The 13,563-nt window shown below is 43.4% G+C and overlaps 1 protein-coding gene across 2 annotated transcripts; it reads right to left on the reverse strand.

Annotated features, from left to right (window-relative positions):
* Positions 1-672: 672 nt before the first annotated feature.
* eloa (elongin A) lies at positions 673-13,208 on the reverse strand. 2 transcript variants are annotated; one of them, XM_042077070.1, is made up of 12 exons: positions 13,052-13,208; positions 12,111-12,167; positions 11,386-11,498; positions 10,274-10,920; positions 9,685-9,974; positions 8,267-8,378; positions 7,667-7,819; positions 7,005-7,102; positions 6,367-6,547; positions 4,636-4,768; positions 3,315-3,451; positions 673-1,429 (listed from the first exon to the last, which is right to left on the reverse strand). In XM_042077070.1, exons 1-12 carry the CDS (start codon positions 13,160-13,162, stop codon positions 1,368-1,370), a joined length of 2,094 nt encoding a protein of 697 aa, XP_041933004.1. In that variant the 5' UTR covers positions 13,163-13,208; the 3' UTR covers positions 673-1,367. The 2 variants fall into 2 exon arrangements, with proteins under 2 accessions (XP_041933004.1, XP_041933006.1); XM_042077072.1 differs by lacking the exon at positions 13,052-13,208 and adding an exon at positions 12,271-12,319.
* Between the last annotated feature and the right edge of the window lie 355 nt (positions 13,209-13,563).

The raw sequence follows: 13,563 nt of genomic DNA on the forward strand, positions 1-13,563 counted from the left end.
AACAATCTTTGATACGAACCTGTAAAATCAAGGCAAAATATAACTTTCAGTTTTGATTGGTTATGAATTCAAGTGATTCGGCCAATCATGTCCTCAATGTATAGTCGCCTAGTTTAGACGTAACAGAAAACAAATTCTTTGATTGGCTATTTTAATAACGTTCCGTTTTATCCTGCGCCACTCAGTGGCCATTTTAAGAAATACACTCGGGTCAGTGGGTAGGCTGCATTGAAATTTGCTTCACCAGAGTCCCCCGCTTTACATTTTAAAGGTTTTTACTGGAAAGGCATATAACAAGATAACTGTCTGGCAGCATGCTGATACTAAACAGGTGCCTAACGAAACAAGTAACCTAATTCAATTAATCAAGATAAAGGTGTAGTAGCCTCTCCATGGAATGTAGGCCGATAAAACGCCTGGTCATGCTGTGCCATAGACTGTTTATAAAACAGTCTATGTGCTGTGCAGAAAGGGTGTGCTAAATCGTACTGATAAGATGAATGAGCTGACCTGCTGGCTCAGATAAGTTCCCAAGTAGCCCATGTTCAAGATGTTACAATAACATGACACCTGAAAAAATGTGTGTTTGTTAACACATATGTAGGCTAATGGATAAGAACCATAAGGGAAGTAGGCTACATGTTTTGGAAACAAAAACAATTCTCAAGCAAATGAGGGCAAAAGTCAATTTTATTAAAAATGTTCATATTACATCATTAAAATCTATTAAAATTAATATTTTGATCCACTTGTGTTTGGCAGGCTCTGGGGAGCCTGGCCCCGAGGATTTAAATAAATAGTTGCATTAAGTTGCAGGTTCCTATAAATTCTCATTTTTCCCCATTCTCTCTTTCTCTTGAAAATGCTGTAACAAAGGGAGGCTGCACGGTGGTGCTTAACCCAGCTCTCCACAAACACATTCTTTTTGATACATCAAGTCATACCGCAGTGTGAACGTCACGCTCAAACTTGCACAGTGTGGGAACAGTGGGATGTAGCTGATTTGAGATCAAATGTAGCTCATTTGATGTCAATGAAAGATCCAAATTCATATTCCTTGGGCTATTTGATATCCTACCAAATTGTATGTGCTTAAAAAAATCTGAATGCAGTAAAAGTTCATAGCCTGGTGTCTCAAGCCATTTGTAGTGCCAGCGTTTGAGTGAAAAATAAAAAGGACCACATGCCAGGATGAGTTTGTGTTGTGTGTGTGTGTGTGTGTGTGTGTGTGTGTGTGTGTGTGTGTGTTCTGGTATGACTGAGGGGGTCCAGTGGTCTGTCCAGAACATTTATAACCATAAAGACATTGTTAGGTTAAAAAAAAAACTAAACTACAGTCTTTCACCGCAGTCAGTCACTCTCTGTCCTTATCGCCGAGAGAAACGGTTCTTGAATGCTTTGATTGTTTTGGCCATCATTGGAGCAATTTCTGAAGGGAAAAAACAAATGAGTAATTTAAGAGGCTGATAAACAGATCACAAGACAAAGACAAGACAAATTTGTTTCAAAATTCAAAATCAACTTTAAATATTCATTAACAGTATTCTTCCAATGCTAACAATAAATCCTAGGGCCAAACGCAGCTCATACAAGCTGAACTGGAACAGGAAGTGTGGTCCACAGGGCATTTTAATGGTGTTTCCCCACACCTACAACAACCCCTGGGCTCTTAAGGCCTAATCATAAACATTCTCTAAACACTTGGCTGCCAGAGAGGAGTCCTGAGTCAGTAGTTGGACACAGTCAATGATCTCAAGCTAAGAAACTACAGCATTTGCATGATTTGAAAGGAATGCACAGACTTCAGTGACAGACAAGTCACAATCAGGAATACCACACAACCTTTTATAAGCACGGCCATAGGAAACAACTGTGCAGCAGTTAGATTTAGGTTGGAATTGAGTCATTTTTTTAATGAAATGTCTCATCTCCATAAGCATCTATTGTGGTCACCTTAATGGCCACATAAGGAAAAACAGCATTTTCTACATCTATATTGTGTAAACAATTACTTCACGATAGTGACTTCCCCTGAACCGAAAACATTGCATTGCATTAGCAAGTTCCTATCAGCAATTTTGCAAGTACATTTTATATCTGAGCAAGACATTTTAACATCAACTCAAGTGAGAACCAAGATTCTCTCTAAATAGGCCTAAAAATGTAACCAAAATGTGTTATGCATTACACTAATTTTCATCTGAGCACTATACAATGTATATTTCATTGTGTTCATAGAAAAGTTCACTGTAATCGTAAAAAACAACACTGTAATTCCTTATATGCAATCACTGTGAAACATTTGAATACCACTATATTGGTAAAATGTGACAACGGGTCTGACTAAAAGTAGGTGCTGATTTCGTCTAATGTAATTACACTGTTTGCTTATGTTTGGGCTGATGGTTTTTTTTTTTATTATTATCTGAGAAATACAGAGAAAGAAATGTAGCCATTTCTTACCCATGCAAAAACAGAAATTAGCACATCCTTTTATTACTAGCACGCTCGACTATTGTAATGCTCTGTCTTCTGGTTTACCAAAGAAAACCATAGATATTGCATGTTTGTAGGTGCTTTCTACTGCATCCTACTTCCTGAGTCAGGTAACTAGAGATACATTCAAAGGGCGTGTCCAGAATGATTGTTGTTCAGAGTAACGCAGGGGGACAGACCATATTTCAAGATTTTAAATATCAATATATATATGATATATAAATATCATGTGGTGAGATGTATCAGAAATAGTTCTTTGCAATTATAGTTAAAAACATTATTTGATTTGTATTACTTATATTTGCAACTGAAGTTAAAAAATAAATACTGACTGTGGACATGGCATTTTAGAGTGCTTACAGTGTGAGAGTAATTATTTTAGAGTTAATAAACCCTGAGGGTATAAACCTTGTATTACCTAGTGGAGAAAGGTTTCATTTAGTAAGCAAGGTGGAACAAATAACACATTTTTACACAACTTGTACTTAATTATACCATGAGGACACAAATCGAACCATTTGCTAAGAATCACCCAACCCCCGATTCTGCTCTAATAACCTTGATATATTTGAATTTGACCATTTCTAAATATTGCACACTTAATAACTGTAGTCCAAGAACCACACAGCAGATATGGTATCTGATCACTTTTTGGTCATCTGTATGTGTAGAGTCCAGTGTAATCAGTGAATCAATGATTACAAACAGTGAATATGAGACAGAGGAAGGTCCATGGGAGTAGCTTTAGAGCAGGGGTTGGAACCAAAAAAAATGTAGAACCCCTGCCTTAGAGACCATAAGACATATGCAGGACTTACTTTTAACCTGTGGTTTGTCACGTGCACTGGGCCCTCCCCCACCGGACATAGAGGGGCGGGATGTCTCGGGGGGGCTGCTATATGAGGAGTGCCCCCCGTCATCCGACTGGGAGGTGTAAGCCATTGCTGGCTTGATCCTGATGGGAACATAAAGGCAGACACAAATTTAAATCAATCAGACCTGAAGTTGAACATAGCAGACAGCTTTACAGTTGTCAAGTGTAATAAATAATAATTTAATATTTTGATATTAAAAGGTATACTATGCACTTTCAGGCATTTTGGCGATTCCTTAAAGCTCCCCCTAGAGTCACTATATTTATATTTTACTTTGCCATTGTAAATAGTCTACTTCTCATGGCTTGTTCCCCCTGTACATAATGAAAATGTTCTTGTTGTGGTGGCAAAGGACTAACAATAGGCAAAATCTATCTCCAAAGAGCTATATCTACTGACAAGGTAATGTTTCACGATTCTCGCTAGATGTCTCCAGGTCGGCAATTCTTGAAGTTGCACTGCTGGTTCTCTCGGTAACGACCCGCTACGGCAAAGCTCTATGGCTATGCTAGGTGCACGATTCCCCTAATACAAGTTCGTTTACCATCAAATTGGCTTCGTAGAGGTTATATTAAGGTAAAAATATTGCATAGTGTACCTTTTAACTGAAAACAAACTATACACTGCTTTGGAAATATGTGTACACCAGTTCGTACATCAGTTTGTAAGTATTAGAGCTATCCAAAATAGGACATTTCGTACAGGACAGGACATTTTCTATAAACCTGAGGCTTTTCAACTTAATCATTTTGATGAAAAGATTACTAGTATACAAAATACCATGAAGCATTTTAAGATAAATGTACGTATAAAGCGCAAATGATTGACCACCTCATTTCAAGTAAGTATTCCTTACTACTAGATTAACAACTATTTATACCATGGTCTAGGTTGAAAAGGGTGTCATTTAAAAAGTGATATACTACACCAATAAAAAGACGTTGCCTGATGACAGTTCTAAATCACTGCGCTGGCTCAAACGCTAGTTGGTAACCAAGACAGCATTATCAACAATCAACTTATCAACATTCCACAGCGTTGCGATAAACAGCTAACGATTTTAGCTCTAAAACTCATTTAGTATTAATAATTGATTTCATATTTATTTATTTCGTAAGTGACCATGGTATAAATGGGATAATGCCCTTCGATGCGTCTATTATCAGAAATAATCCGCCGCGCGTCGGACGGTTCACGTCCTCCACGTAACCACCGTTGCACCACAGAAAACATGCACACCGTGTCACCTGCTCAGGTGTCTTACCGGACTGGATTTGAGGATGCAGAGCTGGCACTGGAGCTGGCTCCGGAATTCGTTCCAAACTTCTCCTGGCGGCGACGCACATCACGTGGTGGCTTGGCGACCGAGTTCACGTACGCCATCTTCACCTGACGACCTGTCACGAGAGGATAAGTGTGAGTGCTCAGACAGCTGCAACATATGCTACCAAATTCAACTGTTACACCTCTGTTGATAGAAGACCAGACGTGCCAGCATGTTCTGGATTATCTTTCCCTCACGGGATTAAAAGAGTACATATACTTATACTTTACGGGTTTTACTGTACAGGCCAGGAGGCCCCCTTTACGGTTAGGTAACATATTGAGTTAGGTATGGCTTAATTTTTCTTATATTGAACAGTGCGACGCGCCATGGCAGGGTGATTGAGGCACTATGGTCAGAGAAGGTTAATTGGTCATCAATCATGACACCTAAATTAAAAGATAGGGAGTCAATTTTGATAATGTGATGTATAGTTTGTTTGGTTGGGAGGACCAGCAGTACAGTCTTAGAGAAGTTCAGCTGAAGGTTATGTTCCTTCATTCATCCTCTGAAATGGGCGAGACTTGAAGGTGAAGTGAATTTGAATTAACCAATCACATGCAACCAGCATTAAATCAAAGTCCTAATCAAAGTCCCCACACTTGGCGGCCATCCTGTAATGCACATTGGGCAGTTATCGGGCATCTATTTCTTGCGATGTTGTCAGTTAATTCATCCAGTTCATTCATCTCTTTTTACACGTCTTTCCAATTAATACTAACGCTATACAAAGATAGAATATTACAAAAGTAGGCCTGTCGTAGTTATCACTTTGTCCTGACTCTGTTTGCCCAGTTTGTGTCTGACTTCACTCTGACCACAGTGGGCATGTGCTCCTGTTACCGCCAGCAAAATACTTTCTGAAACTCGCACCCATAGAGTTGTACATCATCTCCATAGCAGTGAATTAAGAAGCCTTGCAAGCATATTATCAAACTCGAGGAGGTGGTGTAAATGGCAAAGAGAAGGGGCCCCAGCATCGAGCCTTGGGGGACCCCTGTGGTGAGGTGGTAAGATGCAGAGAGTGGTCCTAGTCAAGATACTTTGGAAGGAACACCTCATGAGGTAGGATTCAGTTGGATAATAGTTGTGAACCTGAGTAAAATCGAGAGAGTGTTTTTTTTTTTTTTGTAAGTAGTGGTGTTACCCAGGCGTTTTGATTGCTGTGAGAAATGGAACTCTGTGAAGCATTTATCACATGTGGGATTCAATCTATGTAGTAAGACTGCTACGTGATAGGAGTTTGGATACTGCACTCTCAGTGAGAGAGGTAAATTAAGAAAATTACTGTATGTGCCAAGGGAAAACCGAGGAAGAGCAGTTGCACCCTAAGCTGTGGAGATAGAGATATTTGTCTTCCCTTTCCTCTTCCCTAATGTAGTAATACAGGCTTTGAATATGTCTGAATATGTATGAGTGTTTCTGTGACCTGTCTCGTGTACGGCATTGTTTTCTGTGTGTGTGTGTGTACGAAGGACCCCCTCAAATATGAGATGGCCCATCTCAAGGGGTTCATTCTATTCGCCTTATTCACCTGGTGGCTAGAACGAGGCTAAAGGGTACACTTGCCATTACACCTCGAATTAAGGCGAATTAATACACTTCTAAATAAACTTCAAAGATGTGTAGGCTGCTACATGTTTCTTTGTTGCTTGTGCCCTTAGCCTTTACCTTTGGGCCGGTTGGCATGGGCAGAGCTGATGTTCTGCGTGAGCTTGCGCAGACGCTCCTCTCGCTCATCGTGCAGACGGAGGTACAGTTCCCGCCATGACTCATACTCAAGCGGAGACTGGCGCTTGAAGTCACGCTGGCAGTGCTTCATCCACAGCTCATCTGTGTCCTCCAAAAAGTGCTGCAAAAGACGGAGAGAATGAGAATGAGAATGAGAATGAGAATGAGAGAACACAATATAGTGTCTGGGTAGAAAAACAAATGTACCTCCGCGCTACTGCGGGTCACATCTAGCGCATCGACGGGAGAGGACCGAATCCAGTGTGAGAGAGAGAGTTCACCCGAGCGACAAAGATGTTGAATTTTAATAGTTTTTATTATTCAGGTGCCAACATAAGGACTAACGTTTCAACGTGTGCCACGTCTTTGTCAGAGTCAAGTATGAGTGTCAAGTATAATGTCTGGGTGTTTGTATCCAGGTTGGATTCATACAAAGATGACTTCCTCCGATAGTACAGGTACTCTTTTGTGTGTGTGTGTGTGTGTGTGTGTGTGTGTGTGTGTGTGTGTGTCTGTCTGTGTGTGTGTGTGTGCGTAGGCTATACATGAGTGTGTATTTCTGTGAGTGCATTATCCACCTGATTGCATTCTTCAATGCGGTACAGCTGTTCTGGGGTGCAGCGTTCCATCACTGGCTCCAGAATCTCAAATGGTACGCCCCCAACTTCATCGATTGCTATGTAAACGTCATCAATCAGAATTTAATACAATGCAATACAGGGTCAACAATGGTGTCTTTGATACTTAAATTTGATACTTAAAAAAGGCCTCTCACAGAAACACTACATCAGGCACTTAAAAGTTCTGTTCACAGAGTGTATGCAAAAATTAGCTTTCACTATAATCAATGGAACTGGCTACAACTGATGTGACAGCAGCGTGTACAAAACTTAGACCAGTGTTCTAACACGATGTCTACGCTCCATGAACAATTTCACAGCCGGTGTAGCCTGTCTGTCATACCCGATGTAGCCCGACGGACATACTGGAGTCATCTATTGCATACCTGATAGAACTCATCACCACATATACATTCATGTCAGCATTCAATATGTACACCATATCCCAAAACAAACACTTACAAGAATATTCTGATAAAATGAGGTAACAATTGCAATGGCTACTCCCCAAGATTATATCACCTGCATGTTCTTCCATACTGTGTGTTTAAGTGAAGTACGCCTACAAACACAATCGTTCAAACAGCAGAAATACAGTAGTCTCCTTTACAGGGACTCACAGTCAATGTTGTTCTGGAGGACGCGGATGCACTGCTCATACAGAGACATCATCTTGGGCAGGTAGGCGGTCTTGGACCCAGAGTACACCACCATCTTAGAGTTAAACCGTCGGCCCGTGAAGCCGGCATCCTCCTCATCACACGACACAGGAACTGGAGGAAGAAGGAAGATAAATTGATTGATTTGCTGGAAAGAGAGGACAGACATCTTACCACTCAGAGCTAAACATGAATTGATCAACACAACACGATTTATAATAAGTCATATACTACCAAGAGCACTGCCATTACTACTTTTATACAGCAGCAAAACTGACATTTATATCAAAACTTCTACTGGAAGACAGAGAGAGGGCGGAGTGAAAGAAAATAGACTGAAACTAGACAGATGGAAGTATAAGTATAAGTATATATATACACTCTTTTGATCCCATGAGGGGTCAAGCAGCAGTGAGGGTGCCTTGCTCAAGGGCACTTCAGCAACCCGGTTACAAGTCCAAAGCGCTAACCAGTAGGCCAAGGCTGCCCATATACTACTGCAAGACAGAGAGAGGGTGGAGTAAAAGAAAATAGACTGAAGCCAGACAGATGGAAACTGACCTTTGCGTCTCTGCGGGGACACCGGCGTGTGCTCTATTGAGGGGAGGGGCCGGTAGTTGGGCTGGATGGCTGGCAGAGGAATGTCCGGCAGGGTGGGCATCACGTCCACCACCTGAAGAGATGACAGAGACCATGCGGTCATCGTAAAGTATTGCATGGAGAGTCTGAGTGTGGAGTACTGCTGAGTTATTGCATGAGTATGTCTATGACTGTGTTTACTGTGTTTTGAGTATCCCGGTTATGCTAGGTGGAGTACTCTGAAAGAAATCGGGATACTGTGCCATGTATATATACCTTATCCCGTTTTCTTAGACAAACGGGCGATTGCATTAGAAACTGGGATAAGGAGTGTTAATAGAACTATATTGTTGGTAACCAGAATACTAATATTCATCACGTATACAGGGATATCAATAACCAGGTTTCTCTGTGTTCATGTAAATGTAAGGGATGCCAGCTAGCTTAGCTGTGCGTGTGGAACGTTGGTAAACCTCACTCCCCGACGCCTCAAGAGTGCTGCTGGCATGCGAGCTAGTATCCTGGGCTATTGGCTCAACTGTCAGCACGCTCGCCTCCCGATCCGAGGTGCTGCTGTTCACGGGTTCGAGTCGTGTGCAAGGCTGAATCGCGCAGGTTCAACACAACGCAGGTTACATAAACACCATATCCTGAATGTGACCAAAATCAGGATAAGCCTCATGACCAGGATACTAAAGTGCATGTAAATGCACTCTATGGCTGTGAAGCACATGTGCAGACTCCAGGGCATAGCTGAGAGGTCTAGGCTGGGCCGGGCCCAGGCATGTGGTGTAATGAGTGGAGGAGCAAGTTCCTCTAGAAATAGCTCCATCTATGGCTCTCTGCCAAGCCACATTCTCTTTCAATTCGTCCATTCCAACCTTTAGTCAGTCTTGTGAGGAGCTGTATGTGAGTAAGCATTAGTGGCTGGCAGTGATGAATCATACTAATAAATGTTTTTTTACATTTCTCCAGAACAGGGAGAATTGAGATATAAAACATTAATGTGAATGGCAGATCACACAAAATCCTCGCACGTCAAATCTGAACACACTAAAATAGCAACATGGTTGCTGGGTGCTTTTGCAATCAACATTATGTTGAACCACATAGCTCAGCCCTGCGCTTGCCCGGACTCTAACCCGCAAACAGCAGCACCTTGGATCGGGGGTCAAGCGCACTAGCAATCGAGCTAAAAGCTCAGGGACGCATTTCCCAAAACCATAGTTGCTAACTAAGTTAGCAACTTTGTCGGATGCAATGCAATTTCCCATTGCCCCTCACTAGCACTACTCTTAAGGCGTCAGGAGAGAGGTTTACTTTTGTTACACTTTGGGGTACAAGGAGTTGGCTGGATAATGGCTGGATGAGGCAGGTGGTTGCCTTGCATTGGGCCTCACCTTTCTGCGCTTCTCTGGTGTAGGGGTGACGGGAGTGGAGGTGGGGGATGGGGCACGTTCCGAGCGTTTGCTGCTGCGGGCCCCATTGGTGGCACTGGCTTTGGAGGGGGGAGTCGGGGGTGGAGCAGCTGCTGCAGGCTTAGGAGAAGGTTTAAGCAGCTTCTTCTTCTTCTTGGTCGGGGTGGGCGCATCATATGTCAGGAACGACTCAAAGGACATGGTTGGGGTCTCAAACTCTTCCCTTTCCTCTTCCTGAGGCTCGGTCTCGTCCCGCTTCGAATGAGCCCTCCCTGCCAAAGACACCACACATACATAGGGATTGGTCAGCCATGTTCACAGGACCTTCTGTGGGATTGCTGAGGAAACCAGAATCAATACACCAACAATACACCAATATATACTTCCAGTATACTCACACACCAATATAACCAGATGCACACAAACACAAAACCTAACATGCAAACAAAAGCACTTCATACACACAAGTCTTGTTCACCACAACAAACATAAATTCAAACCAAGAACACCACCACTTGCAAACACATCAATCACACACATATTCGGCACACGCAAACATACACACATTTACCTTCGCTTCCTCCCTTCTTCTCCTTCCTGCCGTCATGCGGTGTGTGTTTCCTGTCGTGCGATGTGTGTGTGTTTTTGTGTTTGTCTGATCGATGCGTGCTGCTGCTGCTGCTGCTCTGTTCCCGGTCGCTGCTCCTTTTTCCCTCCACACCCCCACTACCCGCCGGCGGCTGAGGGGGTCGTTTCCGCCGCTCCTGCTCCGGCCCACCAGAGGCGCTGTGGCGGTCTCTTGGCCGGTCTCGATGGTCTCTGGCCGGGTCTCGGTGGGGCTTGCTGTGGCGGGGCTCTTTCCGTGGGGGACTAGGCGCAGGCTCCTCCTGAGGGCTGTCGTAGGCCTGCTGGTACTGGGGCAGGCGCTGGCCAGTCAGACTGGGCGCTGTAGGGCTGTACGCTTGCGGAGGAGAGGGGGAATAACCATGTTGGTAGCGGTTCATGGGTTCTTGCTCCTCCTCTTCTTCCTCCTCCTCCTCTTCTTGCCCATGGTGCTCATACTCTTCCTCCCTCTCCTCCTCCCTTTCCTCCTCTTCCTCCTCCTCCTCCTCTTCTACGTGGCGCAGCTCTTCAGGAGAAGGCTCACGGACCCGTTTATGGCCCCGGTTAAAGTCTGCTGCTAGCGAGTGTGCGTGATCATCTTTCGTGGGAGTAGGCCTACGGGAAAACATGATCAAAGACAACCAATTAAAACAGATTTCATGAGAGAACAGAGTCAATGGGCAACAGGTAACAGAACTACGACTGAACATTAAAATGCATTGCTAGTGTAACGGATGCGAACTGAGCTAGCTTGCTAGTTGCACGTGTAAATCCTCACACCCCTAACCTTAAGAACGCTTCTAACCTTAAGAATGCTTCTAACCGCTGAATTGTAAGCCTGGGCTTTTAGCTCAGTGGTTAGAGCATTCGACTCCCATGCCGGTGTGTGTCGAGGTGGCGGGTTCGAGGGCCATGAGCAGCGGACGAATTACGACCTCTGTGACACTACTGTAGGGTGTCGGTCATTCTCTCAGATAACAAATTCATCAAGATGATCCCCTCTACTTCCTTATTTTATATGAAATTACTGGATGTCTAAACAGCAAACGAGGTGGCTAACCACCAAAAACATAAGCTTACCGGTCTGCAGACTGGGGAACAAGTTTCTTCCATTTAGCCACTATGCTCTTTGCTGCCTCTCCCACTAAGTCATGCTTGCGGAGAGAATTCACAGTTTTCCCAACACCCGTTTCCTGTTAGGGAGGAACAGAGATCATTTTTACAGGTTGTGTGTGTGCAGAACAAAGGTCTCACACACTGTCATTCTAGTCAGTAATAACATGATTCATGTTTCGGTGGAAGTTTTTGGGAAATTCAGTGTCTCAAGGACATGAACGGAGCATAGTCTTAAAAATTTCTTAAAAAGGGAGTGAGTTTCAACCCAGATGGGAGACACTGGGAGTACAGCAAAAGGTAGTAATAGCCCTAGCAGTGAGTACCAGTTCCTAACCACCTTGGCACTCTCCGATTGTCCCAGTATAGAAACACACATGCTCATGGGTTTTGTATGGCAATAGAAAACGCTCATTTCCATCACAGTGTGTAAACACCTCAGAGGCAAGAGACCCTTCCCTTCTGCCACGACAGTATCTCAACAAGACTGCTGTGTAAGTACAGTAGCACAGATTAGTGTTATTACATTTAATAAAGAAGCCATGATGGAGCCATAACAAGCTGAAACAGACTGGTGATGAAGATGTGCTACAGTCACCCTGGGCAACGCGAGGCAATGTGTACATAATCCCCTCATAATAATGCCCCTGCTGTTTCTCTGAGGACAAAAGAGAGGAATAGTGCAGACTCACCACCAGGATGTCCACAGTCATGGGCAGCTCTGCCAGCCTCTTCAACGTCTTGAGCAGCTGAATAAATAAAACACACACACACACACATAGTTAATAACAACCTACAGTACACGCAGGAAGTAACAATGAAATCTGTGCTGTCAATTTAGCAAATTATTACATGAAAGCAGGGCAGGGATTACGTCTAAATCCGAATGTATCAACAGAAGGGAGTACGGAAGAAGCAGACCCTCTGAGTTTACATTCGCACTTTATGTTGACACGCAACACCTGGTACCAGGTGCAACCATAAGAAGAAATCTGACTCCTGCCCTGCGCCCGTGCGTGACCATGGTGGCGGTGTCTACGCATGGTGACGTGGGCCTAATCATGAGTGGGGGGAAGTAGCCTACGTAAGGGCTACGAGAACGAGAGTTCTGTTTACCCAGCAAGTCAGCTTGACGAGGCTTTGGGGAAATATTCACTCTTTTCTAGGCCAAGAATATAATCGAGTTTATATTCCCTGTTGTGGTGTCGTATATTTCCAACTGGTCTTATCAAACACTATTTGAGAAGCAACATCATTGTATGACAAGTGCAAGCAACACTATTGCAACCACTGTGTGTTTCCGTTACGCTTACTACTTCAGGAATAGCTGTCGTTGACATTTCTTATGCTTACGTTTACGGCTTAAAAGTGTCGTCGTGATTTCTACTGAATGATCTTACGAGATTGTTACATTTCAGTTATGGTTGTAACAGTAAATTATTACAAAAGCTAACTGCGGTTCATACACATAATCTGCTTGAAAGTGAACGCATTTATTGCGTGACGTGCTGTTGTAAAGCAGTTACTACTTTCAGTAGCCTACACTGCGTTGCCACATTGGAACAGAACCAATTACAACACGATCGACCTTCATTATGTTACATCCTTCCCTCTCCAATCCACTGGTCTTTACCTTCCGAGGCTCTTGGTTCTCGGAGAGTCTGGACTGCAATCTCTCCACCGTTTCAAGCAGCTCCTCCGCCATGTTTACAAGTGGAACCGAAGGCCCCGGAAACTGCTTCATGCCCCAGCTCCGCGGCTTCAGTCTGCCTTTACTGGCATGGAGATCCCGGAACCTACGTCATTAAACAGCTGACAGGAGAAAATGGATAAGTCTCTGATGATTCCACCTGATGATTTTATTATCATTATCCAGCAAGGACACGATGTTTGGTGTGCTGGAAAATAGAAAAATTGCTTCTCCTGATGAAATTGAAATAAAAATCAACCAATATAAAAAACAATGAACGTATGCAATTTCCTTCAGATCAAACTTAACTCCAAACCTTAGGTCTAAACCAAATGTCCCTGAACTAAGCCTACAAGTATACAGTTCTCTTGGCAAATATTTTCGCTACTTGGCAAATATTTTCACACATACACACACACCATCACCCCCTTCCCCAAACACACACACACACTCAC

This window comes from Alosa sapidissima, chromosome 21 (genome assembly GCF_018492685.1).
Source record: "Alosa sapidissima isolate fAloSap1 chromosome 21, fAloSap1.pri, whole genome shotgun sequence".
NCBI lineage: Eukaryota > Metazoa > Chordata > Actinopteri > Clupeiformes > Clupeidae > Alosa > Alosa sapidissima.

Bases quoted from the DNA above. Each gene is read 5' to 3' on its own strand.
- eloa (XM_042077070.1), bottom strand. From the start codon at position 13,162: ATGAAGCAGTTTCCGGGGCCTTCGGTTCCACTTGTAAACATGGCGGAG. The intron at 3,452-4,635 runs GTAAGACACCTG...TGTTCCCATCAG, and splicing joins GCATCCTCAAATCCAGTCCG to GATCAAGCCAGCAATGGCTT. The intron at 1,430-3,314 runs GTAAGTCCTGCA...TTTTCCCTTCAG, and splicing joins TGACAAACCACAGGTTAAAA to AAATTGCTCCAATGATGGCC.